Source organism: Myotis daubentonii, chromosome 8 (assembly GCF_963259705.1).
Source record: "Myotis daubentonii chromosome 8, mMyoDau2.1, whole genome shotgun sequence".
NCBI lineage: Eukaryota > Metazoa > Chordata > Mammalia > Chiroptera > Vespertilionidae > Myotis > Myotis daubentonii.
Window position 1 is genome coordinate 13,414,959 of NC_081847.1, and position 26,651 is coordinate 13,441,609.

Consider the following 26,651-nt stretch of genomic DNA (forward strand, 5'->3'; position numbering starts at 1 on the left):
AGGAGAGAGCAGAGTTGAAGCTCCTTGATGCTTTGGGCTGAGCAAGAGGGTGGTATGAAAAAATCACCTCAAGTTGCTTTTTCTAAGAAGATGCATTGAGAGCTGTCCATATTTTTTGTTGCTTGATAGTTTAAGAGATTTTGTGCCCTGGTAGCTTTCTTGCCTTTTCTCTCTCTTTAAAGAGATTTCTTAGCAAGGAAGTCAAATGCATAGTTTTGAGTGAACATGTTAGAAAGAATGTGAGTCACTTAAGTTGTGAAGAACATGCATGAATGAATTCTTTGGTGATAAAGATTATGCTTGTCAGAATCTACTGTGATTTACGGTACCAGGTTAGAGAATTTTCTGGAGCCATTTTTGACTAGCCACTCCTTATTATATTCAAGAATCAGTTCTCTATTGCTGCATAACAAACTATCTTAAAACTTAGTGGCTTAAACACCTACGGGAATTTATTTTGCTCATGAATCTGCAGGTTAGGTGGAGTTTGGCAGGGAGAGTTTGTTCCACATAACTTTGGCTGAGGCAGATCTGTAGGGGCTGGAGAATCCCTCACATGGCTAGTATGTTATTGCTAGCTGCTGTCTAGGAGCTAAGTGAGGGCTCGGGTTCGGATACTTCAGGTCCTCTCTTAATTAACTGCTTACACATCCTCACGGTACGGTGTCTGAGTTCCAGGAGTGAATATCGTAGAAGACAGAATAGAAACAATTCTCAGTTTCTTTAGCATTTCTGCCCTATTCTACAGGTCAAGCAGGCACAGAGTCTAGATTCCAGAGGAGGAGATGGAGAATCGTACTTAAAACTTTTTTTTTAATTTTTAAAAAATATATTTTTATTGATTTCAGAGAGGAAGGGAGAGGGAGAGAGAGCTAGAAACATCAATGAAGAAAGAAAATTATTTATCTGGCTTCCACCTGCATGTCCCCCATGGGGGATCGAGCCCGCAACCTGGGCATGTGTTATGAATCATGACTTCCTGGTTCATAGGTTTACGCTCACACTGGCGAGGCGAGAATTGTACTTTTTAAAAAATTCAGGTAAAGTTCACATAGTATAAATTCACAATTTAAATAATTTCAAGCCTACAGTTCAGTGGCTTTTAGTACATTTCACAGTGTTGAGAACCCTACTTTTGGATGAGAGTAGTATCAAAGAATTTGGGCCCTTTTTTAAAACTAACAGAATGGGAAAAGTATTTTAACTCTGTGACTAAATAGGAATATGGGACTTAGGAAATCAGCAACTCCATGCCACTCTCAGGGGTCAGAATCTTAGTAAATATCTCTGGTAAGGCATAGTCTTACTTCCTAGGTCCAGAAGAAACTCACTGGGTAGAAAACATGGAGATTTCATGATTTTTTTGAATCACAGCCCGAAATACCACCTGAAAATATCCTTGGGAAGCATTAGATTTTTCCTGTTCAAGAAACAGGTTCACAGAGAAAAGGATCTTGTGTAGAACATTGGTCTAAATGTGATGATAGGTATGACCTTGCTGTGCTTCATTGTGTTCAGTTGCCCCCCAGGATGCCCCAGCTCAGGATGGTGCTCTGTGGCTTCAGGGCTGGCCACACAGGGGTAGGAGGAGTTCTTTTTGTTTTGTTACAGCTTATTTTCATCTTCCAATGTAATCACACATTTTAACAGAGATGATCTGTTTCCAGGGTCCAATGTGACCATATAAAAGAGAATGGACTGTAACTTAGAAGAGGGGGATTTGGTGAAGTTAAAAGGATGAGCTTCCCAGTGATGAGATTTGGTAAAACACCAAAGCTAGTGTAACTTGAGTCATGTTGGAGACCTTTCGTTTTTGACTTGACTTTGATACTAATCTAATTGGAGTCAGATGGAACAGGTATTTCTTGGTTCCTTCTAGCCAGCAGTTGTTAAAAGATCACTGAATACTGGTATGTGGGTTGTCTGCTTCAGAATCATTTTGAGTTTTTGTTTTGTTTTGTTTTTTATAAATCCCTTGGCCCAACCTACATGATTCTAATACAGTAGGTCTAGGGTGAGACCCAGAAGTCTGTCTTATGCTTTTTTTTTTAATGTGCTCTTGGAGTCATTGTAAAGTATGGTCAGGGTTCAGGAACCGCAAGTCCTAAGTATTAGTGTTTTCCAGGCCATTTCCCCCCCTTGGAAGTACTCAGTTTATTGTCAGAAAGGGAAAGTGCCTACCCATCAGTTACTAGAGCAGTGGTGCTTGGCTCAGGCCTGTGGGCAGAGTTGTAGTAGACATGCTCTTTTGGGCTCATCTCATGTCTATGAGGAGCTTTGCCAACAGTAAGGTTCAAATCTACTTGTGCCCTTGGTTTCCTCCTCTTTTCCCCTTCTCTAGTTCTGTATAGCTGAGGTAGAGACAGTGACCTTCAGAAATGGCTCAGAGACTGGCTTTAACCAGTGCTTCGGAAATGAGAATTAAAAAGGATAAAACTTTTTCTTTGAAGTGGTAAATAAAACACTTGGCCTACCACCTAAACAAGCTGACCCTGATTTACCAGGCCTCTTGGTAGATGTGTAGAAGGGGGTAAAGAGAGATATTTTCAAAAGAAAACTTGATTTTTATTTTTTTTTACAAGTAATGCATGTGAACTATACAAATTCTTTAATTCAAAAAAAGAAAAATGATTTATAAATTTACCACTTGTAGAAAATCATAAACATATTGGTGATGTCAGTGCATATACAAGTAAATACATGCACCTATCAATTTTACAAAAAATGGGATGATGTGCTGGCCAATGTTGCACAGAGATTGAGCCCATGAGCCAGGAGGTCACAGTTCAATTCCCAGTCAGGGCACATGCCCAGGTTGTGGGAGGGGGCGTGCAAGAGGCAGCTGATCGATGATTCTCTCTCTCATTGATGTTTCTATCTCTCCCTCTCTCTGAAATCAATAAAGCATATTTAAATTTAATAAAGGAATGATATTGTACAGTAACCACCTTTTTCCCTGATGTGTTTATCATGAATATCATGCCATTTAATTCCATGGAGGACTCAGATTCAACGTGTATCCAAGCACCTTTTAAAAAAAATCCTCTTTATTTTTAAGTCCTCACTTGAGGACATTTTTTCCATTGCTTTTCAGATGGGGAGGGAGAGAACAGAGAGAGAGAGAGAGAGACACACACACACACACACACACACACACACACACATCAACTGGTTGCCTCTTGCACTTGCCCCAACCAGGAGTGGGGAAGCAAAACTGCAATCCAGGTATGTGCCTTTAACTGTGTCCTAGACCAGGAATCAAACCTGCAACCCTTTGGTACGTGGGCCAGTGTTCTAACCACTGAACAAAACCAGTGAAGTCTCTAAGCACCTTTTAATAGTTCCATTGTGTGCACATACCTGTTTTTTTTTTCAACGGAGGCGTGGTTATTTAGGTTGTTTGCAGTTTTTCCTGTTACAAAATACATTGTCTAGATTAGAACATTGTTGTAGTTAAATCTTTGTGTATGTCTGTGGCTATTTTTGTGAGCCACAGTCCTAGAAGTGGAATTTCAAGGTCATGTATGTGGCTAGGATCCCCACCAGAAACATGGTACCATTTTAGTCCTCTCCCAACAGGGCGTGAGCAGCCTGTTTGCCCACAACCTACCAGCATTGGAAGTTGTCATTTTAAACAAATTGTCCTTTGTGCTGTTGAAAGTTTTGGAAAATGTGATTGTGTGGTGAATCAGTTCATCTTCTCTAGAACATAGCCACTATCTCTACAAGGCAGGGATAGTCTGGTCCCTTGGTAACAGGCTTTGTGCTGGGACCCTCCCCCTGTGGAACTTAGTTGAATGGAGTTGACAGACCTTAACATTAGTATCAAAAGTGCAGTGAGTGCTAGAATGGAAAAGCATCATGCATTGAAAGCATAAAATGCCTTGGTTAGAGTGGAGTAATGGTGGAGTATTCAGAGACGTTCTCTCTGAGGAAGTCATTAAAGCTGAGACTAAGGATGAGCTAAAGAGCAGGGCAGGACGTACCTTCCCAGCCAAGGGAGTAGTAGCCCATCATGCAAAAATTGGGAAAGCACTTTTACTTTATTTTAAATCTAAGGCTTGTGCTAATAAAGGATGACTTAAGTGTCTGAGCTGTTAGGAGTAAAATGGTCATAGCTACAGTATCAGTAATAGGGAAAAACGGGAGCTAGCCATTTCCATTAGTAAGGAAATGGCTATATGTATACATTTATCAAAGGGAGAACCAGAGTGTGGTAAATCTGTATACATAGGTATGAAAGGCGGCTCATAATTTATTGAATGGAGGGACTCAAGATCCAGAACTGCTGTTACCAGAACTGCTGTTATGCATTTAGTGTGATACTGATTGTGTTTAGGTAAACAAAAAAGCCATGTGTGTGTGAGCGCAGTTTCTATCCTGACTGTTATATCAAACTTTAAAGTTTTTTCTTGGTAGTGGTAGACGACAAACTTTTAAGAAATTGTGCTGAAGTTTCTTCCTGGTCTTGAGTCCTTCTCTTCACTTGGACCAGGGATATATTTAGGTAGAACTAAAACTAAAACTGGAGACTTTAATCCTCATTATATGATCAGGGTCCACTGAACTCAGTTTTTATTTTTGAGCTTTATTTCCAAGCTCTGTAAGGATTTACACTGCATGACCTTTATTTCTTTTTTAGATGTCTTACAAAGAAAAGAGAAAATATACTTATTTTTAAAATAGAATAAAATTTATTCTATCTTACAGTGATTATGTAGGTCCATGGACCTTTTTATGAATCTATACAGTATGAAATTTTAATTCTTCTAGTTTTTAAACATTTTTGCTGTTTGTCATCCTACATATCATTTCAGTACTATTCATCATATATTCCCAAATATGATAAGCAAGACTAAAATAATAAGAAAATGGACGAATAATGAAACCTCTAGGTAGATGATACAGTAGTAAAGTAATTGTCATTATTACATCATCCTTTAATGTTCTTATTGCATTGCCTAATGTATTGCATTGTCTTTTAAGAAGATACAAAAGAAGACTAGAGATGCCATCTTTTTACTCTACTTTTAGCATTCATTGAACCCAGGTGAGAATTCAGAATTTTTCTTTTTCCATCCTTACTGGCAAAGAGAAGAAAATTGACAGAGGAAGACAAATTATCATTAGACAAATCAGAAAATAAATGCAAAGAGACAGCAGCATTCTAGACTCTAATTGCGATGGTGAGATTGTTTAAGTAAAATCTCGAATTGTGACTCTTCAGAAGATACCTTAGATAAGTTTTCCCGTACTCAAGAATCGGCGAGTGAATAATACATTCCTATGGTGTATGAAAAGGAAATGTGTATTCTCTTTTAGTCATTCAGCAAGAAGAACTTCAATATTTTCTGACATAAACCTGGACCATCCAGCTTTGATTTTTTTTTTAAGTATGTATGACAACATCCTTTGATCCTTTATGATATTTGGGCACCAGAATTTCTTAACACTTATTGTCCACAAAATAAGTGAACAGATATAAGAGGAGAGTACATACAAAGATGATTGGAAGGAAATAGATGATGATAATAATGAAAAAAAAAAACCCCAACCATTAGATTGATCCTTCTTTGGGGTTTATAAATCTAAAAATGAAACCATTTTTTTTAAGTTATGGAACAAAGAAGATGGCTGTTCTCCCATCAACGAAGTTATGAGTTGGTTTCAAGAGTGTGTTTTGACAGTACCAGTACAAGAAGAATCAGAGTTGTGATAAGCTAGAACCTATTGGAGATGGATTTAAAATCTGGCATCATTACAAGTGGGCTTTGCTCTAGATTCAGGTTTGCCAGCCGATGAGCAGTTGGTTGTATAAAAGGACCTTGCTCATTTCAAGTACATATGCCTTCCAAACTACAAACCTGGGATAAAAACTTGGGTTTGCTATTTTGAATTATTTTTGAAATGATTTTTGTTATCCTTTATTCTGTATTATTTGTAAAATGACTTGAAATATAGAAAAATAAAAAGGGTCTTTTGGAGCCAGATGGTAAATGGTGATAACTATTTTTTCCTGGCATAATGAGGGTTAAGCATGGTTCAGAGTGTTTTTTTCTTTTCTTAATGTTGCCTAGATTTTATTGCTGAACCATACACTATGGGATTGATGTTAACAGTAATTCCCACTTCATGAAGGTAAGACTAAGGGCCTACTACACTTTCCCCATCTTACTGGGAATCGTATTTGTGGATTTGTTTTGAGTCATTTGCTGCTTCCCCATTGCAACATTTTGTGCAATTTAGATACAATCAAAATTATTTATGTAAAAGAGCAACATAATCTCACTTCCAAATAAATGTATATCTTTGTTTCCTCTTTTGCATTTTTATTTTACTGGCTGCTTTGTCCTTATTGAAATTCCCTTGGAAGCAATGGCTTAGAGCAGTGAATCTCAACTCTGGTTGCTAATAAAGTCATCTGGGGACTTTAAAAACAAACAAACAAATACTGTAAATAAAATGGATATTCAAGCCCTACCTACAAAAATTTGAATTGATTTGTTTGGAGGGGGCTCCGACAGCTGTCTTTGTAAAGCTCCAAAGTGATTCTAATAATTACTGTGGTTGAGAACCACTGGCTTAGAGTTTAGATTAAGCAGTAGACTACTGTTTTCTATTAGACCTATGTGGAACTTCAATATATAAAAAAGAAAAGTAACATTTCATTAGTGGAAACTTAGAAGTTTGAATTTTATATTTATTAAGACAATCAGTTAAAACAATTTATGTGATTTTTTACACCACAGAATTTTATATATATTGTTTTCATCCATTTTAAAAAGCACACATGGCTGGGAAAGATAGTCTTAATTTTAGAATAGTGGTTAACTCTGCCTTGGAAAGGAGGATGAGAGGGGCTTCATTATGTTCCTTATAAAAAAAAGTTAATGTCAATAGTACTTAATGTTGACATTTGTTAAATCTAGCACAGTTGCCTGTTACATTGTTTGTACTTTGCTGTATGTTTGAAATAGATCATAATTAAAAATAAAAGTTAAAACTAATTGGACTGGTAATAATGAACAAAAACATTGAAAACTGGGCACAAGCATGGCAGTTGATGTCTATATCAGCCTTACCACCTAGTTTATTTCCAACTTTTGTTCTGGTTGCACATAAGGAGAACATACTCATTGATACAGTTACTTAGCATGAGAGTTTATCATTTTTTTAAAAAGTTAATTTATTTAAATTTTTTTCTGGATACTCTTCAAATAAATAGCTGTCAAAAATTCTTTTGTGCACAAAAGTGGGTTAACCTGTTAGCACAAGTTAATGTGCTGACAGACTTCTGTGTGTTAATATTTGGTGTAAAACATACTTTTTTGCTGCTTTAAAAACATTAAGATAAAATATACATTAACATAAAGGTTGCCATTTTGACCATTTTTTAAGTGTACTATTCTTTGGCATTAAATATATTCTCAATGTTGTGCAACTATCATCACTAATCATTTACAGAACTTTTTCATCATTCCACATAGAAACTTTGTACGTGTTAAACAGTGACTCCCCCGTCTTGTCCCCATTCCCTGATAACCTTTATTATTATTCTGTCTCTATGCACTTGCCTATTCTAGATACATCATCTAAATAGATAAATTTGTCTTTTGTGTTTGGCTTATTTCATTTATCATAATGTTTTCAAGGTATCATAATGTTTTCATCCATGGTGTAGCATGTTTCAAGATTTAACTCCTTTTTAAGGCTGAATAATATTGCATTGTATGACTATGCCACATTTTGCTTATCCATTCATCTATTGATGGACGTTTGGGTTTTCACCTTGTAGTGATTGTGAATAATGTTGCTAATAGGTATCTGTTTGAGTCCCTACTTAAATTCTTTTGAGTATAGATCTAGAAGTGGAATTGCTGGATCATATTGTAAATCTGTGTTTTAACTTTTTGAGAAACCACCAAACTTATCTACAGAGGCTGCACCATTTTACATTCTCACCAGCAACATACAAGGGTTCCAATTTCTCCACATCCGTATCAACACTTGGTATTTTCTGTGGCCATTCTTATGGGAGTAAAGTGGTAGCTCATTTTGGTTTTGATTTGCATTTCCCTAGTGATGTTGAGCATTATTTCACATGCTCTTTGGCCATCATACCTTCTTTAGAGACATGTCTATTCAAAGCCTTTCCTATTTTTGAGTTGGGTTGTTTGTTGTTGTTGTTGTTGAGTTTTGTCGGAGTTCTTTTCTGGATATCAGTTTTTTATCAGATATATTTTCTCCCGTTCTGTAGGTTGTCTTTATTCTGTTGATAGTGTCCTTTAATGCACGAAAGTTTTTAATTTTGATGAAATTCAATTTATTTGTTACCCATGCTTTTGGTGTTACATCCAAGAAGTCATGCCAAACCCAGTGTCATGAAACTTTCCCCAATGTTTTCTTCTAAGAATTTTATTATAATTTTTGCTCTTATGTTTAGGTCTTTGATCCATCTTGAGTTAATTTTTGTATATGGTGTAAGGTAAGGGTCCAACTTCATTTTTTTGCGTGTGAATAGTTTTTCCAGCACCATTTGTTGAACATACCTAACTTTAAAATACAGGATTATTTTTCTTTTTAATTTAAAACCAATTTAACAAATAAATGTCAACCCAAGCGTCTGTGAAACCTATGCCTTTTAAGGTACCTTGCTTGAAGATTTCCGGCTTTAAGGATTCACTCATAAAAAGGCAGGCCTTCTTTCTCCTGAGGGTTTAAATTACAGGAATAAAAGTGTGTTTAGCTTAATAAACTTAATACTATGCAAATAGTTTGATCAGGCAGAGAGCGACATGAAACTAGATTGGAAGAACATTAGAAGGTAGAGAAGGAAGTATAAATAGTATCTGGGGTAAACTTATTTGTACAGGATTATATTCTTGATTGCATTTTTTTAAAACTTTCAGTTTTATTTCTTTTAATTACACCTTAAAATAATGATTCAGTATAGGTGTAGGATGTACTTGATAAAATGTAAGAAAATCCTGGATGGCCCCATACACCTTGCCCACTCAACAATTTCAGCCACAGGTTCCTGTCAGATAGTTCAGATCTTGGAAATGGGGTTTTACAATTGTATGACTACAGAGTCCCAATAATATAAGGAAAAACACAGCTTGCTTGCCATGGTTTGGGGGCACTTTGTTGTTACCAAGCTTATCTAATTTTTTCTATTAATCATGGCAGTGCAATATAGAATCATGTTATCAGCGTGCGCAGAATTGATCTCTGTCACTCTTTAGGCTCAAGCCCTGGCTGGAGGACTGTAAATGAACCTGGTTTCAGATATAGAGTTTCAGCCTTTGTTCAGGAGACTTTATTAGTTTTTTATTTTTACCAGCAGCAGCAAGTATGAGATGCTTGGCAGTTTCATAATAGTTCCACTGCATCCTTTTGGGAAAAAGTGGTTTCCAAGGACTTCATGTCCAGATAAGAAACATTAGGTGGAGAGACTTATATTTGAACTTGCCAAGTCCCACACAAGTCTGCCTGTGTTTTGACTTTTTCCAAAATGTGACTTGACAGTCCTTGAGGAGGGCTTTAAAGTCACTCTGCCTGAGCAGCCAGGGCATCTCACTATGCCATGATTAGGCTGATTTCATACCCAAAAGTCCATTATATGTACATTGTTTATGGTGGATTTATGAGGTGCAGTCTGACCCAAGTTTGATAGAACACTTTTTTTTAACCTTTTAAATTCACTGACACATGGTAGCGTGTGGCCTTGTTCTCACTGGTTTGATGCTCAGTCCATAAAGCCAAGGTTCAGTGTTTTTAAGGTTTATCACAGCTGGGATGTTGATGGTTTTAATAAGAGTTAACTACTAAACAATTATTATTCTTTTAGGTGAATGGAAGAGAATCAGAGGAAGAAAATCTCAATAAATCTGAAATAAGTCAAGTGTTTGAGATTGCACTTAAACGGAACTTGCCTGTGAATTTTGAGGTAAGTTTATTTTACATGTAGGATTTTGTATTATAAGTTCTGTTGGCATTCATAGTTGGAATTATATTTTTCCTAAATAACATTGGAATAATCACATATATGTGAACTTCAAATTTACGATTCAGACTGTATGTTTAGCCAAGTGCAGTATTCTCTCTTTCTAGGAGTTGTTAGGGGCAGCAGGTCCATGGATGGCCTCAGTAGGTCTATAAACCTAAAATGGGCTGAGGAACATTGCATTTACGCTCACATGTATATTCTAGAGAGGGTCAATTATTTTTATAAGACTCAAAAGCATCTGTTATCCCAAATGTTAAGAACCTTAAGTGTTCCCTAACAATCTTGGCAGAGTAATTTTTTATTGTTGTTTGTATTAATCCTCACCCAAGAATACTTTTCCATTGATTTTTAGAGAGTGGAAGGGGAGGGGAGAGACAGAGAGAGAAACATCAATATGAGAAAGACACATCATCGATTGGTTGCCTCCCGCACGTGCTCCAACTGGAGCCAGGAATCGAGCCTGCAACTGAGGTACATGCCCGTGACGGAATCGAACCTGGGACTCTTCAGTCCTTGGGTCGATGCCCTATCCACTGTGCCAAACCAACTAGGGCCTAGTTACTAGGCCTTGTTAGAGTAAATTTTAAAAAGACATAGGCTTTGTCATTATTCAGCATCTGCTCCCCTACCCCCAGTTCACCCATTTAATAACTTAATTGTTGGAGACTTTATAGTCTATAATTCAGATGTTGTTACTTTTCATGTTGTCCCAGAGCTCCCATAAGCTACCTTCCTGCTTTTTATTTATTTATTTATTTTATTTTTTTATTGCTTAAAGTATTACAAAGAGTATTACATATGTTTCTCCCCCCCCCCCCCGCCCTTGACAATCCCCTGGCCTCCCCTACCCCCCAGTGTCATATGTCCATTGGTTATGCTTATATGCATGCATATAAGTCCTTCGGTTGATCTCTTACCCCTCCTACCTTCCTGCTTTTTAATTATTTTTTCAATTTGCTGTTCTAATTGGGTATTTATTTTTCTACCTTGTCTTCCAAATCACTGATTAGATCCTCTGCTTCACCCAGTCTACTTTTCATATCTTCTAGTGTGTTCTTGATGTAAGATATATAATTCTTCATTTCTGTCTGGTTCTTGTTCATGGCCTCTATTTTCCTTTTCATGCTGTTGCAATTTGCACTAAGTTCCTTAAGCATCTTTATAACCATTGCTTTGTGAACCATGTCCAGCACGGCCAGGGGTGAACTTGAGGAGGGGTGGTGAAGCATTAAAGAAGACAGACAAGAGAATACAGTTGGGGCCAGGTAGGATCACTGTGCCTGGATGAGGAACAGTGACACAGCCTGTAAGCCAAAGGTTTATTTTATAGTCAGATCACACAAAGCAAAACAAGGGCAAGATGTTTACAATGTTCTTGTGAATTTCAAATCTGCTTCTTTCCTGTTGTTGCTGTTCTCTGAACTCTATCAAGTTTCATTTAGGCAGCACTTGCTGCACCATCACCCCCCTCTGCCCTCCTCCCCCGCAGCCCGCATGCCTCAGCTATCTAGGACTGCAGGGTCAGACTATAAGGTCAAGCTTACAACCGTAGTCTTTTGGCTATAATTGTGCTGGGAGGGCTTTGCCCTCCAAGCTGGAACTTGTATGTGGCTTTTTAAAAATTTTATTTTATTAATTAAATATTTATTGTTCAGATTATTACATTTGTTCCTCTTTTTTCCCCCCATAACTCCCCTCCACCCAGTTCCCATCCCATCCTCCCTCACTCCCCATCCATTGTCCTCATCCATAGGTGCACGATTTTTGTCCAGTCTCTTCCCGCATCTCTCTCACCCCTTTCCCCCCCAGGAATAGCCAGTCCACTCTCCTTCTATGTCCCTGATTCTATTATAATCACCAGTTCATTCTGCTCATCAGATTATTCACTTGATTTTCAGATTCACTTGTTGATAGATGTGTATTTGTTGTTCATAATTTGTATCTTTACCTTTTTCTTCTTCTTCCTCTTCTTAAAGGATACCTTTCAGCATTTCATATAATACTGGTTTGGTGGTGATGAACTCCTTTAGCTTTTTCTTATCTGTGAAGCTCTTTATCTGACCTTCAATTCTGATTGATAGCTTTGCTGAATAAAGTAATCTTGGTTGTAGGTTCTTGGCATTCATCACTTTGAATATTTCTTGCCACTCCCTTCTGGCCTGCAAAGTTTCTGTTGAGAAATCAGCTGACAGTCATATGGGTATTCCCTTGTAGGTAACTGAGTTTCTTTCTCTTGCTGCTTTTAAGATTCTCTGTCTTTTGCTCTTGGCATTTTAATGATGATGTGTCTTGGTGTGGTCCTCTTTGGATTCCTTTTGTTTGGGGTTCTCTGCGCTTCCTGGACTTGTAAGTCGATTTTCTTTCACCAGGTAGGCAAAGTTTTCTGTCATTATTTCTTCAAATAGGTTTTCAATATCTTGCTCTCTCTCTTCTTCTGGCACCCCTATAATTCGGATGTTCGTGCACTTGAAGCTGTCCCAGAGGCTCCTTACACTATCTTCGTATTTTTGGATTCTTTTTTCATTTTGCTTTTCCGGTTGGGTGTTTTTTGCTTCTTCACATTTCAATTCTTTGACTTGATTCTTGTGCTCCTCTGGTCTGCTGTTGGGTGTCTGTATAATATTCTTTATTTCAGTCAGTGTATGGTTAATTTCTAGTTGGTCCTTTATCACAACCTCGAGGGTCTCATTAGATTTCTTGTAGATCTCATTAAGTTTATCGGCAGTTTCTAGAAAATTATTGAAAAACCTTAAAAGTGTGGTTTTGAACTCTATATCCAGTAGTTTGCTTTCCTCCATTTCTGTCATTTGTGTCCTTTTTCTTTGTCTCTGCATTTTTTATGCTTCCCTGTGTTGATAAAGTGGTTTTCTGTGCTGAGTGTCCTCTAGGGCCAAGTGGTTCAGCCTCCCCAATTACCTGAGGAGGACACTCTTGGTGCACCCCCTTGTGGTCTTTGTGCACAGTCTTATTGTATTTAAGCCTTGATTGTTGTAGTTATCACTGGAAGGAATTGACCTCCAGGCTAGTTGGCTGTGAGAATCAGCTGTGTCTGCAGTGGGAGAACTTCTGTGCTGGAGACACCCTTCTGGGGCAAGACTTGCTACAATGGGGCTTTGGTGCTGGATGAGTCTGCCCCCTGAGTGTGTCCTTTATGGTTCCACAGAGCTGCAAACTGGATGGTCCCACTCTGACCTCTGGGTTTCCTGGCTCCTGGATCTCTAGGGAGGTGATAATCTAGCCTTTCCCTGAGGCTACCCAGCAAAAGCCTCCCTGCAGGGCTTGGGCAGGGCAGGTCCCATGGAATCAACAGGGCGGGGCTAGCAGTTATGGCTGCTCTCAGTCCTACCCTCAGAGGCTCTGCTTCTCACTGTCCCGGTAATCGCTGCAAGCCCCTCGGAGAGAAAGCTTCCCTCGAGTTCCGACCGATGCCAGACAGTCCCGCTTCTCCCGTATGAGTCTGGGTCCCTAGAGACTCGCCCGGAACTGGATCTCAGAGCCTGAGACTCCCTCCCGATTGAAAATGACAACTGCGCCCTCAGCCACCAGCCTGCTCCGCATGCACCTCCACACCTTAGTATTTTACTTCCGTACTGCGCCTCCTCTGAGTCTCGGTATGCTTTTCTTTCCTTCTAGTTGTAGAATCTCCACTCAGCCAGTCTTCCTGTGGTTCTGGATGATGTCTGTCCGTCTTTTAGTTGTATTTTTGAAGTGGTCGTTCAAGGCAGCAAACTCTGGTGTTTACCTATGTCACCATCTTGGTTTCTCTCTCTGTATGTGACTTTGCCACAAGTCAGTCCGAGGCTTGAACCTGTCTGAATGCTGTATCCACTCTCCACAGCTTTGAACTCTGTCTGATAGGTTGCTTGCCTCCATTTCACTTAGTTCTTTTTCTGGAGATTTCTTCTTTTTTCCCCCCCATTTGGAAGTTGCTTCTTTATCTCCTCATTTTAGCTGTCTCTTTGTATTTGCTTTTATATAGTAGATATAACTGGTATGCCTCCCAGTGTTTGTGAGATTGCCTAATGTAGAAAGTGTCTTGAGGGTCCAATGGTGCAGTCTCTTTGTTCACCTGAGTTGTATGCTCTGGGAATGCCTTTTGTGTGTGTTATTTGGGGTCGCCTGTTGTAATTGGGACTTGATTGTTGATGTCCCATTTGTAGGAACAATCTCCCTTCTGACTTGCTGCCAATGAGGTTCAACCCCAGTGTCATTGTGCCAGCTGTTCTGTAGGTGTTGATGGAACAGAATAAAACACAACAGGGCCAAACCAAAGACACCATGAAAATCAATCTACTCAATTCAGCAACAACAGGATAGACTAAGAAGGAAAAAGAAGAGAAAGCAAAGGGAAGGAAAAAATAAAAAGTATTCTAAAAGACACACAACCAAAAACTTAGAGGGGATATAAAGAAAAAGGGAGGCCCTAACTGGTTTGGTTCAGTGGATAGAGCGTCGGCCTGTGGACTCGAGTCCCAGGTTTGATTCTGGTCAAGGGCATGTACCTGGGTTGCGGGCACATACCCAGTGGGAGTGTGCAGAAGGCAGCTGATCGATGTTTCTCTCTCATCGATGTTTCTCACTCTCTATCCTTCTCCCTTCTTCTCTGTAAAAAATCAATAAAATATATTTTTTTAAAAAAGAAAAAGGAAGAAAGAATAAGATGAAAAAATGGCTATATGGAAGCAAGAAGGAAGCTAAAAGATCTAGTATAAGGAAGAAAGAAGAGGAAACAATAAATGAAATAATAATTTAAAATGTAGTAATAATGGGTATATTCAGATATAGATAGTAAAACAAAAGAAATGAGAAAAAAACAAAACAAGACAAATTAATAAAATAGGCTAAAGTAGAATAGAATCAAAGGAAAGAGAGAAATTTGAGATATGCAAGAAGAAAGAATAAAAAGGAGAAACAACAATAAAAATACACACCCCAAATAAAACAGAAACACACACACACACTCACAGACTCACACTCACACACTCAAATATCTTTGGGTCCACTATTTGTGGGCCTGTCTAGATTTTGCTCTGATGTTGTTGAACCTGGTCCCTTGGTGGACCTGGGCTTCCTGCGAATTGTCCAGTATAGGTGAATATGAGTGACTGTCCCTTCTGGCCCTGTGCAACCTGATTGAGGTCCCAGAGGTTGAAACCCCTAGTAATCTAGTGGTTGGTGACTCCTTAGCCTAGAGGCTGGGTCTTCCCTGAGTCTCACACCTTGGTTGTCCCTGTTCTGAGCTCTACTTTCCCCCACAGAACTGGTCCTGCAAGTGTCAGTTGCAGACACTCAGGGTCCCTCTGGCTTTTGCCACAGCATGTCTGGGTTGGAGCCTGTGGTGGGAGCCGGTGCAATGTCCCGCTGGTGTTCAACTCACTTTGAGGTCCAGAGTGGTATCTAAGCCTAGTCTGGGTGGTGGCGCGGCTGGGCTCCTAGCTTCTGCTGCTCCCCCTTTCAAGATGGTGTGGCTTCTGAACTAGAGCCCCACCTGCCTAGAGAGTGCCTGTGGCCATAGCAGGGGCTCTTTGTCCAGGAAAGCCCGAATTGCCTGCCCCCAAGACTCCTGTGAGATCTGTTTTACTTACACACACACACACACACACACACACGCACACACACACACACTCACATCCACACACACCCCTCTCATTCCCTTACACACACTTCCTCACTCCAGTTCTACCGGCCGCCATGTTGGAGTTCCCAGTACTTGGAGCTTTATGGTCTAAAAACAATAACCGCTGTTAGTTGAAAATGGATACCTACCACATCCATGAGCAACATACTCACGGGGCAGACTCAATGAGCACCAAAGTTCCACTGAAGCAAGTCCTACTCCATAGGGGCATCTCCTACACAGCAGCTCTTCCACTGTGGTCGCAGCTGGTTCTCACAGCCATTGGCCTGGAACGTCAATCCCTCCCAGTGGCACCAACAGCAGGACAGTGCACACAGCTTAAACAGGGAAGCACCTAGAGCAGGGATCCTCAAACTTTTTAAACAGGGGGCCAGTTCACTGTCCCTCAGACTGTTGGAGGGCCAGACTATAGTTTTAAAAAAAACTATGAACAAATTCCTATGCACACAGCGGCAGCAAAAACACCCAGCGGGCCGGATAAATGTTTTTGGCGGGCCACATGTGGCCTGTGGACCGTAGTTTGAGGACACCTGAGAGTGTCCAGCTCAGATGACTTGGGAGGTTGAGTCAGTGGGCCCTACAAGACACCTACTACACAAGGCCACTCTACCAATTCCAGGAGACATAGGGGCTCTAACAAATACAGGGAAGCAGCCAAAATGTGGAGACAAACATGTCACAAATGAAAGAACAGAAGAAATCTCCAGGAAAAGAACTAAATGAAATGGAAGCAAACAAACTACTAGATACAGCGTTCAAAACAATGGTTATAAGGGTACTCAAGGAACTTACTGAGAACTTCAAGAAACATAGTGAGAAATTCAAGGAACTTTGTTATCATCGACATAAAAAAACATCAGAAATGAAGGATGCACTAACTCAGTGGTTCTTAACCTTCCTAGTGCCGCAACCCTTTAATACAGTTCCTCATGTTGTGGTGACCCCCAGTTTCAATGTTACAAATTGAACATAATTAAAGTATAGTGATTATTCACAAAAACAATATGTAATTATATATGTGTTTTCCGATGGTCTTAGGCAACCCCTGTGAAAGGGTCGTTCGACCCCCAGGTTGAGAACCGCTGCACTAACTGAAATGAATAATTTATAGGGAATCAATAGTAAAGTAGAGGACGCTGAGAACCAAACCAGCTAGTTGGAATATGAGGAAGCAAAAAAACAAAACACAAAACAAAAATCCCAATCCAAAGAGCAAAAAGAAAAAATCCAAAAATACAAAGATAGTGTAAGGAGCCTCTGGGATAACTTCAAGCATACCAATATTTGAATTATGGGGGTTCCAGAAGGAGACGAGAGGGAGCAAGAAATTGAAAACCTATTTGAAAAAATAATGACAGAAAACTTACCTACCTGGTGAAAGAAATAGACATACAAGTTCAGGAAGGGCAGAGAGTCCCAAAAAAGAGGAACCCAAAGAGGTTTGCACCAAGACATATCATAATTAAAATGCCAAAGATTAAAGACAGAGTCTTAAAAGCAGCAAGAGAAAAGGGAGGGCCCATACCACTGTCATCTGATTTCTCAGCAGAAACTTTGCAGCCAGAAGGGAGTGGCAAGAAATACTAGTATTCAAAATGATGAAGCTCAAAAGACCTACAACCAATTACTCTATCCAGCAAAGCTATCATTTCTAATTGAAGGTCAGATAAAGAGCTTCCCAGACAAAAAAAAGCTAAAGGAGATCATCCACCAAACCAGTATTACATGAAATTTTGAAAGGTATTTTTTTAGAAGAAGGGGGGTGGGGATAAAAAATATGAACAATAAAATTGCAGTAAATGTCTATCAACAATTGAATCTAAAAGTCAAAATAAATGAACAAAGAATCAAACAAAATAAACTGATTAATAGAACCAGAGGCATGGAAACATGGAGCAGACTGATAAATCTCAGAGGGAAAAGGGGTGAGGGGGTGGGAAGAGATTAATAAACACATAACTTACATCCATATATACCCATGGACACAGACAATAGGTGGTGAAGGCCTGGGGTGGGGTGGGATCCATGTGGAGGGGAGCAATGGAGAGAAAAAGAGAGGGGGATATTTGTAATACTTTCAACAATAAAGATTTAAGAAATAAAATGTCTAAAAGAGAAGCAAATGGACAATAATATTTAATGCGTTTTTCGTTCAAAGATAAAGTGAGTCCAAATAGATTAGTCAGGTAAAGGAGAATTTCTTAAGACATTTTCCTTAGAGTGTGCCATACATCTATTTTCTTTTGATTTCCATGCTTGGTTATGCAGGGTTATGTTGTTGTTGTTTTAATTCTTTATTGTTGAAAGTATTACATATGTCTCCTTTTCCCCCCATTGACCTCTCCCTGTCACTTCCACCCCCCAAGATTATGTTTTAATATACAATGCAGATTTCTTTATCAATCCTTTGGTCTTTCAACATTGTAAATAGAATAGGTTTAGTTTTCCAAAGAGCTTTAAACTCACACATTATTATTTTAGGCAAATGTAATTTGCAGTGGGACATCTGCTTAAAATAATTTAAAGTGATTCATAAACTTCTTTTGTAGTGTTTTGCAGTTACAGCTGATCCCCATATTTTATGCCTGACTTTTCATATACCTTCTGCCCGACCGGTGTCTCAATGATTGAACATTGACCTATAACCAGGAGGTCACGGTTTGATTCCCAGTCAAGGCACATGCCCAGGTTGCAGGCTTCATCTCCAGTGTGGGGCATGCAGGAGGCAGCCAACCAATGATTCTCTCTCATCATTGATGTTTCTATCTCTCTCTCCCTCTTCCTTCCTCTCTGAAATCAATAAAAAAGTATATATATTATACACACACACACACACACACACACACACACACACACATATATCCTATATAATAAAGATGTAATATGCAAATGGTCGTTATGCCGTGAACTGTAATGACCTACCGATCACAGATCAGCAGGAGGGTTGGGCAGCAAGCTACAAGCGGGAGGCGGAGAGCTACAAGAGGGGGCAGGGCAGCAAGCTATGGAGGGTGGGCAGGGGGGAGCTACAGGAGGGCGGCAGCGAGCTATTGGCAAGCTACTGGCGCACAGATTCGTGCGCAGGGCTACTCTGTGTGTGTGTGTGTGTGTGTGTGTGTGTGTGTGTGTGTGTGTGTAGCTTATATTATGTGCTAGCATCCTAATCAGTCTAATCCAGGGGTGGGGAACCTTTTTTCTGCTAAGGGCCATTTAGATATTTATAACATCATTCACGGGCCATACAAAATTATGGACCTAAAAATTAGCCTGCTCTAGTTGGTCAAACATTTAATTAACTCACCCCTATTTGCCTGGGCAGGGCCAGACCAAATGATTTCATGGGCCTTAAATGGCCCTCGGGCGAGATGTTCCCTATCCCTGCCATCAGCTGATTGATGATGATTTCTTTCCTACAGCTTAGCAGTGTTAACCTGCCTGCCATGGGGCGCAGGTGGTGGTGGAGAGGTGCACTTGAAAAACAGGGCCACCCTACACTCCTCCACAACTACCCCTTCCCTGTTCTCATTCAAGACCAGGTTTATATTGTTCCCCTTCCAGAGTGCAGAGCACCAGGTGGTTCTAGGGCTGGTATCTTACTACCTGGCCCTTCATTCCTTCCAGCTTTTTTCCCTCTGTTGGGAGTGGGAGATAGGGATTGGGGAGGCAGTGAGACAGGGGACATACAGAATGACAGGACTAGTTGTTAGGTGGGAGCTTTACCCCAAGAAGCCACAAGGTATCCTTGGGAAGGGAAGACATGTTCCTTTTCTCCACCTCCTGAGGGACTAGAGTGGCACGAAAATGGATTTGCAAATATTGGAGGAAGTGGTACCAAGATTGTGAGAGTCAGAGATATCTGGCTTCCTGGGTCACTTCAGGGTTACAGAGATGACTGCTGGGGCCAGGGCCTTGAATCCCTGTGAAGCTTATCACTTGCTCACACTAGTTGCAACCCTGCCTGAGAGTCACGGAGCTTTCTGGAACCTTAGTGAGGGATTGCCATTTTAGGTGTGGCTCTGTGGGGTTTGGGGACCAGGTGTCTTTCATTGCACTTCCACTTTTGCTTAGCTTTCAGATTTGGCTTTCAGATGGGTGTGCAGGAACATGTAACTGTAGCGGGGAGTTTTCAGGTAGTCACAAAAGAAATTGTGGGAGTGCCCTCTAGTGGTGAATATCTTTTAAAGTATTTATTTATTTATTTTAAAGTAATAATTTAAAACATTACAGTTTGTGGCATTGAGAACCAAACCAGTTGATGTGAATACTTAAATAACTCATATGTCAAAGGTTCATATTAACTTCCATTATTAGGTTGAACAAAGGCTTCCATTTTTCCTAACAGTTCTATCTCTTGTGCCTGGCAGATTACCTGGCATATATCGGATGCTCCACAAATATTTATTGACTAAATGAACAGAATATTCTTTCTTAACTAAGCTTTTGATAGTGAATTCTGTCACATAGGAAAGCTGGGTTAGATGTTTGATAGAAGACAGGAGCTATGCTTACAGTACTTCAAAAAAAGTATACAACTTGATATTTTTTTTTACAACTTGATTTTTTGATAAAATAAATAGTTTTAGTTAGAAAATCACTGGGAGGCATTTGTGATTTGACCACAGGTCAAACTCCAAGTGTAGATTGGTGGGATCATGATGTGAATAGACAGTGAAAATGGTTGCTGAGGGGTCAGGCTGGGCTGTGAATTTGACATGAACCATCAGGGTGGCTGCTCTGAAGACATGGAGAGCACTGTTGAGGGAGGGAGAATTTCGGAATCTAGGCTGTCAGTATGGGAGGTGTGGTGGAGGAGGTAACCTGGGGGAGCTCCCTAAAATCAGTCGCAGGGACTGTGCAAGCTGGGCTCTTGCCAGCACACCTCTTTCGGTATAGGGCAGTCAAGGCCTCTGTTGAGATGCCTCTTGTTCTCATCTTGGGAACACAACACTGCTGGTGAACACTCTTTTAAATACTTCTTGGCCATGTAGAGCTCTTTGATTGTTTGTTTGTTAATACTCACCAGAGGATATTTTTTCATTGACTTTTTTTTTTTTTTTTTTGATAGAGTGGAAGGCAGGGGGAGAGAGAGAGAGAGAGAGAGAGAGAGAGAGAGAGAGAGAGAGACAGACAGACAGACAGACAGACATTGATTGGTTGCCTCCCACATGCACCCTGACCAGGGCCAGGGATCACCCTGCTACTGAGATATCAGACCAGAATTGAACCCGGGACTCTGTAGTCCTCGGGCCATGCTCTATCAACTGAGCCAAACCGGTTAGGGCTAGAGCTCTTATTTTGTAAAATACCTGTTCAAGTTTTTCTTTGAGTAGTTTATCTTTTTATTATTGACTTGTAAGAGTTCTTTAAATATTCTGGATATCAGTCTTTTGTTTCAGATGCAAATATTTGCTGTCATTTTATAGGTCCCCTTTTTCACTTTTTAAATGTTTTTTAATGAGCAGTTTTAATTTTGAGAAAGTTTGTGTGTGTGTGTGTGTGTGTGTGTTTGTGTTTAAATCACTATATAAGCACATGTCTATTTATACGTACATGTGTATATGTATACATATATGTAAAACTCTGTTTTAACACAAGTTAGGGGATCATATATACTCTTCTGCAGTTTGCTTTTTTTACTTACTGAGCCAGTAGTTTTTAATCACTCTCAGTGTTAGAGGTTTCTCATTCTTCTTTACAGCTGCATAGCAGCCAGTATTTAATAAAGTTCAATATTGAACTCGAACTCTTTGTGCTGCAGTTATTTCTGGGCTTTGCTGGGACAGCTTCCTTTATGCTGTTCGCGGTGGACGTTCTGTGACCTGTGGAGATGTGAGCCATGTTTTTAGGAAGGTGGTAATAGAAAACGTTCCCCTGGTTTGGATACTTCAGACCCCAGAACATTAAAAAGTTTGAAAAAATAAGAAAAAGTATTCAGCATGATCACTATTTCATTTTGCCGACATTTAGGCTCCCTTCACTTATTGCAGGGGTCGCCTAAGACCATCCTGCGTATCAGATATTTACATGACGATTCATAACAGTGGCAACATTACAGTTATGAAGTAGCAACGAAAATAATTTTATGGTTGGGTCACAACATGAGGAACTGTATTTAAAGGGCCAGAAGGTTGAGAACCACTGACTTAATGGATTTTGTCCTTAGTTCCCCTTTACCTGTGTCTCATGTGAAGTAGTGTACTAACCAGTGTTCCCTGCAGCTTGTAATAAGTGTCTGTCATGCTTTCACTCAGTCTTTCCCTCTAAAACAGGTCGCCCGGGAGACTGGCCCACCCCACATGAAGAGCTTTGTGACCAAGGTGTCCGTTGGGGAGTTTGTGGGGGAAGGTGAAGGGAAGAGCAAGAAGATTTCAAAGAAAAACGCTGCTATAGCTATTCTTGAGGAGCTGAAGAAGTTACCACCCCTGCCTGTAGTTGAGCGGGTGAAGCCCCGAATCAAAAAGAAAACAAAACCCATAGTCAGGGTAAGCACCTATCTGAATGAAGAGGGTGTTTTCACTGCCCGCAGACGATTGGGGAGCTGAGGAGGCTGGCTGCTGCCTCTAGTGGAAGGGGAGGGAGCTAATGTGCACACGCCAGGCCCCAGACACCCTTTACATGGCCACCTTGTATAGTTCTCTTGGGAGTCCCAGGTCAGTCAGGTAAGGACACTGAGCCGGGTTCAGTGGAGTTACCCCCATGCTTGCACATGTCTAACGGACGTGGGTGTGCTCGCAGCCCTGTGATCACAAGGGCAGTCAGTGCCCACCCGTGGGAATAGGAGTGAACCGCGCTTCCTCTATCTCGTGGACTGCTGTACTGTTCCATTGTGAAGGAGATTCATGGGAGGAAGGCTGGCTAGGGGCAGATACAGGAGCGAGACATCTCACTATAAACCCTGTTTTGGAGTTTTGAGTCATACCAATGGATCTATCAAAAATTATATTGCTTCTCCACTTCAACCCCAAAGAAGGGACAGAGTCCATGTGGGGACATTTATGAATGTCAGTATTGTCAATACGGTTTCATGCTGTATGAACATCCAAATTTTTCTTACACATAAGTTAGCATCTATACATAGAAAAGTTAGCATACTTTTGAAGTTTTCTTTATTTTCTTAATAGCATACTTCAGCAATTTTCTTTTTCTACTGGAAGTCACTCCTCGTCAGAATAGGTGAGGACTCCTTGAAGCTGAAGGTGCCCACTGTGGGGTTCTTTCTATGTAGCATCAGCTTGAAAAAAAATTTTTTTTTAGTATGTTTTTAATCGTTTCTGGATTTTGAGTCATTGTTAAGAAAGCTGGGAACCCATCTTATAATACAGAGTTACGGGAAATTTTAGGAGTAGTGTTCTTATTTTTCTACCTTTTCATTGTAATTTGTTGAAATTGTTAAAAAGCAGAGATTACAATGATGCTTCCCTACTCATAGTGAAATGTTGATGTTGGTTTGCCAGGAAGACCTTAAAATCACTTTAGAACAATCAGAAAATCATTAAACATCTTTCAATTAAAAATAGGTTTTAAAAAAGAGCAGCTTAATTTGGAGCTATTAGATCAATATAAAAGTAACTCTTGTCATGTCCTGATCTCTGAATTGGCAAGGTTGTTTCTGTGACTAACATGGCACATGGTTTCTGTAATAATTGTTTCTCAGGTACAGAGCGGCCCAGAACATGGCCAGGTGATGAACCCTATTAGCAGACTGGCCCAGATCCAGCAGGCGAAAAAGGAGAAGGAACCGGAGTACATGCTTCTCACAGAGCGAGGCCTCCCGCGCCGCAGGGAGTTTGTGATGCAGGTGAGTTAGTGCAGCTTGTGGAGGGCCCTTCTCTGACTTCGTCCCATCTCAGAGCCTGACGAGACCCCAGGTCCAGTGTGTTGGGCCAGTGGTCCGCTCCCTGGCATCAACATTGTCCATGTTAAGTCCACGTTGCTTGCAGTAACTTGGTGCCTTAAAGCCTTACTTCTCTGTACAGGGCTGCTATTTTTGTTTACATTAACAAGTGAGATGACAGTAAAACATCAAAGACATGTTGGAACTTCTCTTATTTATAAACAATATAAGTGACTTCTCTGCTCAATCATAATAATTTTTGAAGACTAGAATTTTCAGTTTTTTCTAGTTATAATGTCATAGCTGAGACTTGACATACTTTTAAACTTAATCTGCATTATTAACCCTTTCTCCATCACTTAAGTCTAGAATAGACACTCAACAAAACAACTTAATTCTTGCTCTATAGAGTTTGCAGATTTCGGTGGTATAAAACCCCAATCATGGCTGTTTCCACACCTGGTTATGGAGTCGGGAAGAGATGAGCAGCAGCACACAATTATACAATATTTCCACCATACAAATACAACAGATGTGCCCTGGCCAGTGTTGCTCAGTTGGTTGGGCATTGTCCCATGCACCAAAAAGTTGTCAGTTCGATTCCCAGCTGGGCACATGCCTGGATTGCGGGCTTGATCCCCAGTAGGGGGTGTGCAGGAGGCAGCAAATCGATGTGCTCTCACATCAATGTTTCTGTCTTTCTCTCTCTTTCTCTTCTCTCTCTCAAAATCAGTAAAAATATTTAAATATAACATGTAAAGAACTTCAGAAGCATAGATAACTGCCAAATGTAGTCAAATTAGAAAGTGATGTGTCTTAAGTATTCATTACCTGTTAAAATAATTTAATTATAAGCTTATATAATACACAGTTAAATAATGGCTGCCTGTAACAATGAGCTCTCCCAATTCCTGCATATTTACCAGTCTGCTCTCGCAAGCTGGTGCAGGCAGCTCCCGGGTGCGACTGGTAAGCTGTCTGGCTTCGACTGTTGCTGGATTCTTTGGCCAGCACATCAGTTCCTGACTGGTCTTTATGCTGAAGGTTTAAGCACTGATGAGTCCTGCCTTCTTTCTGCAGGTGAAGGTTGGAAACCATACCGCGGAGGGAACAGGCACCAATAAGAAGGTGGCCAAACGCAACGCAGCTGAGAACATGCTGGAGATTCTTGGTTTCAAAGTCCCGCAGGCTCAGCCCACCAAACCAGCCCTCAAATCAGAAGAGAAGGTGACTGCGTGGGTCTCTGTGTCCTTGCTCTCTAATTGCAAGATGATCTTCTCCCCTTAACCTGGGGGACTCTGGTACCTCTGAGCCATAAAGCAGCCCTGCTGTGCAGCGTCTTCTCCATTTGGACTATTATAATGTAGTCAGAAAGAGAGTTGCATGCCCATGGCCACAAAAATTACTCTGGGTCGTGTTATTGTTCCAGTATCTTTGTGGTCTAGGATGCTTTGCTGGAGGGCAGCTTGCTCCTTTCCGTTAGTGTAGCGGTAATCAACCTGTGGGTCGCTACCCCTTTGGCGGTCGAACGACCCTTTCACAGGCGTCGCCTAAGACCATCCTGCATATCAGATATTTACATTACGATTCATAACAGTAGCAACATTACAGTGATGAAGTAGCAACGAAAATAATTTTATGGTTGGGTCACAACATGAGGAACTGTATTTAAAGGGCCAGAAGGTTGAGAACCACTGTGTTAGTGGGTTGCTGGATAATGGGATTTGAAATTAATGAATGTGTGATTCTGTCATTTGCACTCTTAGAATGAGGTCCATATAAAAGATGCATCAACTTGGGCTCTCATGAGTTGTGGAGCAGGCTTTGATTTTTCTGGGACATTGCGATAGTGTGATTTTAGAGTTATGGCCAAAGCCATAGTTTAAGACCTGAGTTTTCTTATCTATAGACTAGAGGCCCTGTGCATGATTGGGGCCGCAGAGGGACTGTGGGAGGGCTCCAGAGCATGTCTGGCCCATCTTGCCCAGTCCTGATCAGCTGGACACCAGCAGCAAGCTAACCTACCAGTCGGAGCATCTGCATCCTGGTGGTCAGTGCACATCATAGCAAGTGGTCGAAGGGTCAGACACTTAGCATATTAGGCTTTTATTATATAGAACGATATAAAAGGCTAAGTGACCGACCATATGTCTGTCCAACCAACTGACTGGCCAGTACATATGCGCACTGGCAATTTAAAAATAAACATTGACCCGCATATGCGAGATACATATAATGCTCTCACTGGCACCAATTGCACGCATGTGTTTCGATCTGTCATTGTCGATTGTTTTTTTGTCCTAAAAATCAGCACGTTCATAAATTAAATGAAGAAATTTTGGATATACTCCATAGAGATTTTCACAACTATTTGAGTGATGATTCCATCGATTCATCAGATGATGCCAAAAAGGAAAATTTTCCCACTGAATTTCTTAATAGTATTACTCCTTCGGGAATGCTGTGTCATAAATTAAAATTGAAAGTAGGTGCAATCATCATGCTACTGAAAAATCTTAATAGTAAATGGGGTATTTGTAATGGTACCAGATTTATTATCAAAAGATTGCCACCTAACATAATTGAAGCTGAAGTATTAACAGGATCTGCAGAAGAAGTTCTGATTCCAAGAACTGATTTGTCCCCCTTTGACACTGACCTCCCATTTAAATTATTTCGAAGACAGTTTCTTGTGATGCCAGCATTTGCGATGACTATTAATAAATTGCAAGGACAAACTCTAGACACAGTAGGAATATTCCTACCTGAACCTGTTTTTGGACATGGTCAGTTATATGTTGCTTTCTCTCGAGTTTGAAGAGCTTGTGACATTAAAGTTGTAAATACTTCATCACAAGGGAAATTAGTCAAGCACTCTGAAATTTTTTTTACTTTTAATGTGGTGTACAGGAAGATTATAGAATAAGTTTAATCAATTTATCAGTCATTGCTTTTATCAGTGTTTTTTTATCATGTTTTTGTTGTCTTTATATCATGTCTTTGTTATGTTGTTTATTTACTAATTTATATATTTTTATATACATTCTACTAATTTTCATATCTGACACTTCTATTATAGAGAAAGGGCAAATAGCGATATTAAAATATTTCTTCTAATTAATTTCCTTTCAGTGTGCACGAATCCATGCACCGGGCCACTAGTTTCTTTA

The 26,651-nt window shown here is 40.2% G+C and overlaps 1 protein-coding gene and 1 long non-coding RNA gene across 11 annotated transcripts in view; both read left to right on the forward strand.

Annotated features, from left to right (window-relative positions):
* The window catches only part of STAU1 (staufen double-stranded RNA binding protein 1), a 67,069-nt gene that overhangs the window by 31,676 nt on the left and 8,742 nt on the right, over window positions 1–26,651 (forward strand). For 6 of the 10 annotated variants that reach the window (XM_059705355.1, XM_059705352.1, XM_059705360.1 and 3 more), the window contains 4 exons: window positions 9,851–9,949; window positions 21,899–22,129; window positions 23,302–23,445; window positions 24,562–24,708. In XM_059705355.1, coding sequence (XP_059561338.1) covers window positions 9,851–9,949; window positions 21,899–22,129; window positions 23,302–23,445; window positions 24,562–24,708 — 621 coding nt within the window. The remainder of the gene's footprint in view (window positions 1–9,850; window positions 9,950–21,898; window positions 22,130–23,301; window positions 23,446–24,561; window positions 24,709–26,651) is intronic. The other 4 variants (XM_059705353.1, XM_059705359.1, XM_059705356.1 and 1 more) reach the window with 3 other exon arrangements.
* Window positions 4–9,844, forward strand: LOC132239274 (uncharacterized). The gene is made up of 3 exons (XR_009454016.1): window positions 4–5,050; window positions 6,078–6,138; window positions 8,444–9,844. It is a non-coding gene; the product is annotated as an uncharacterized LOC132239274 (long non-coding RNA).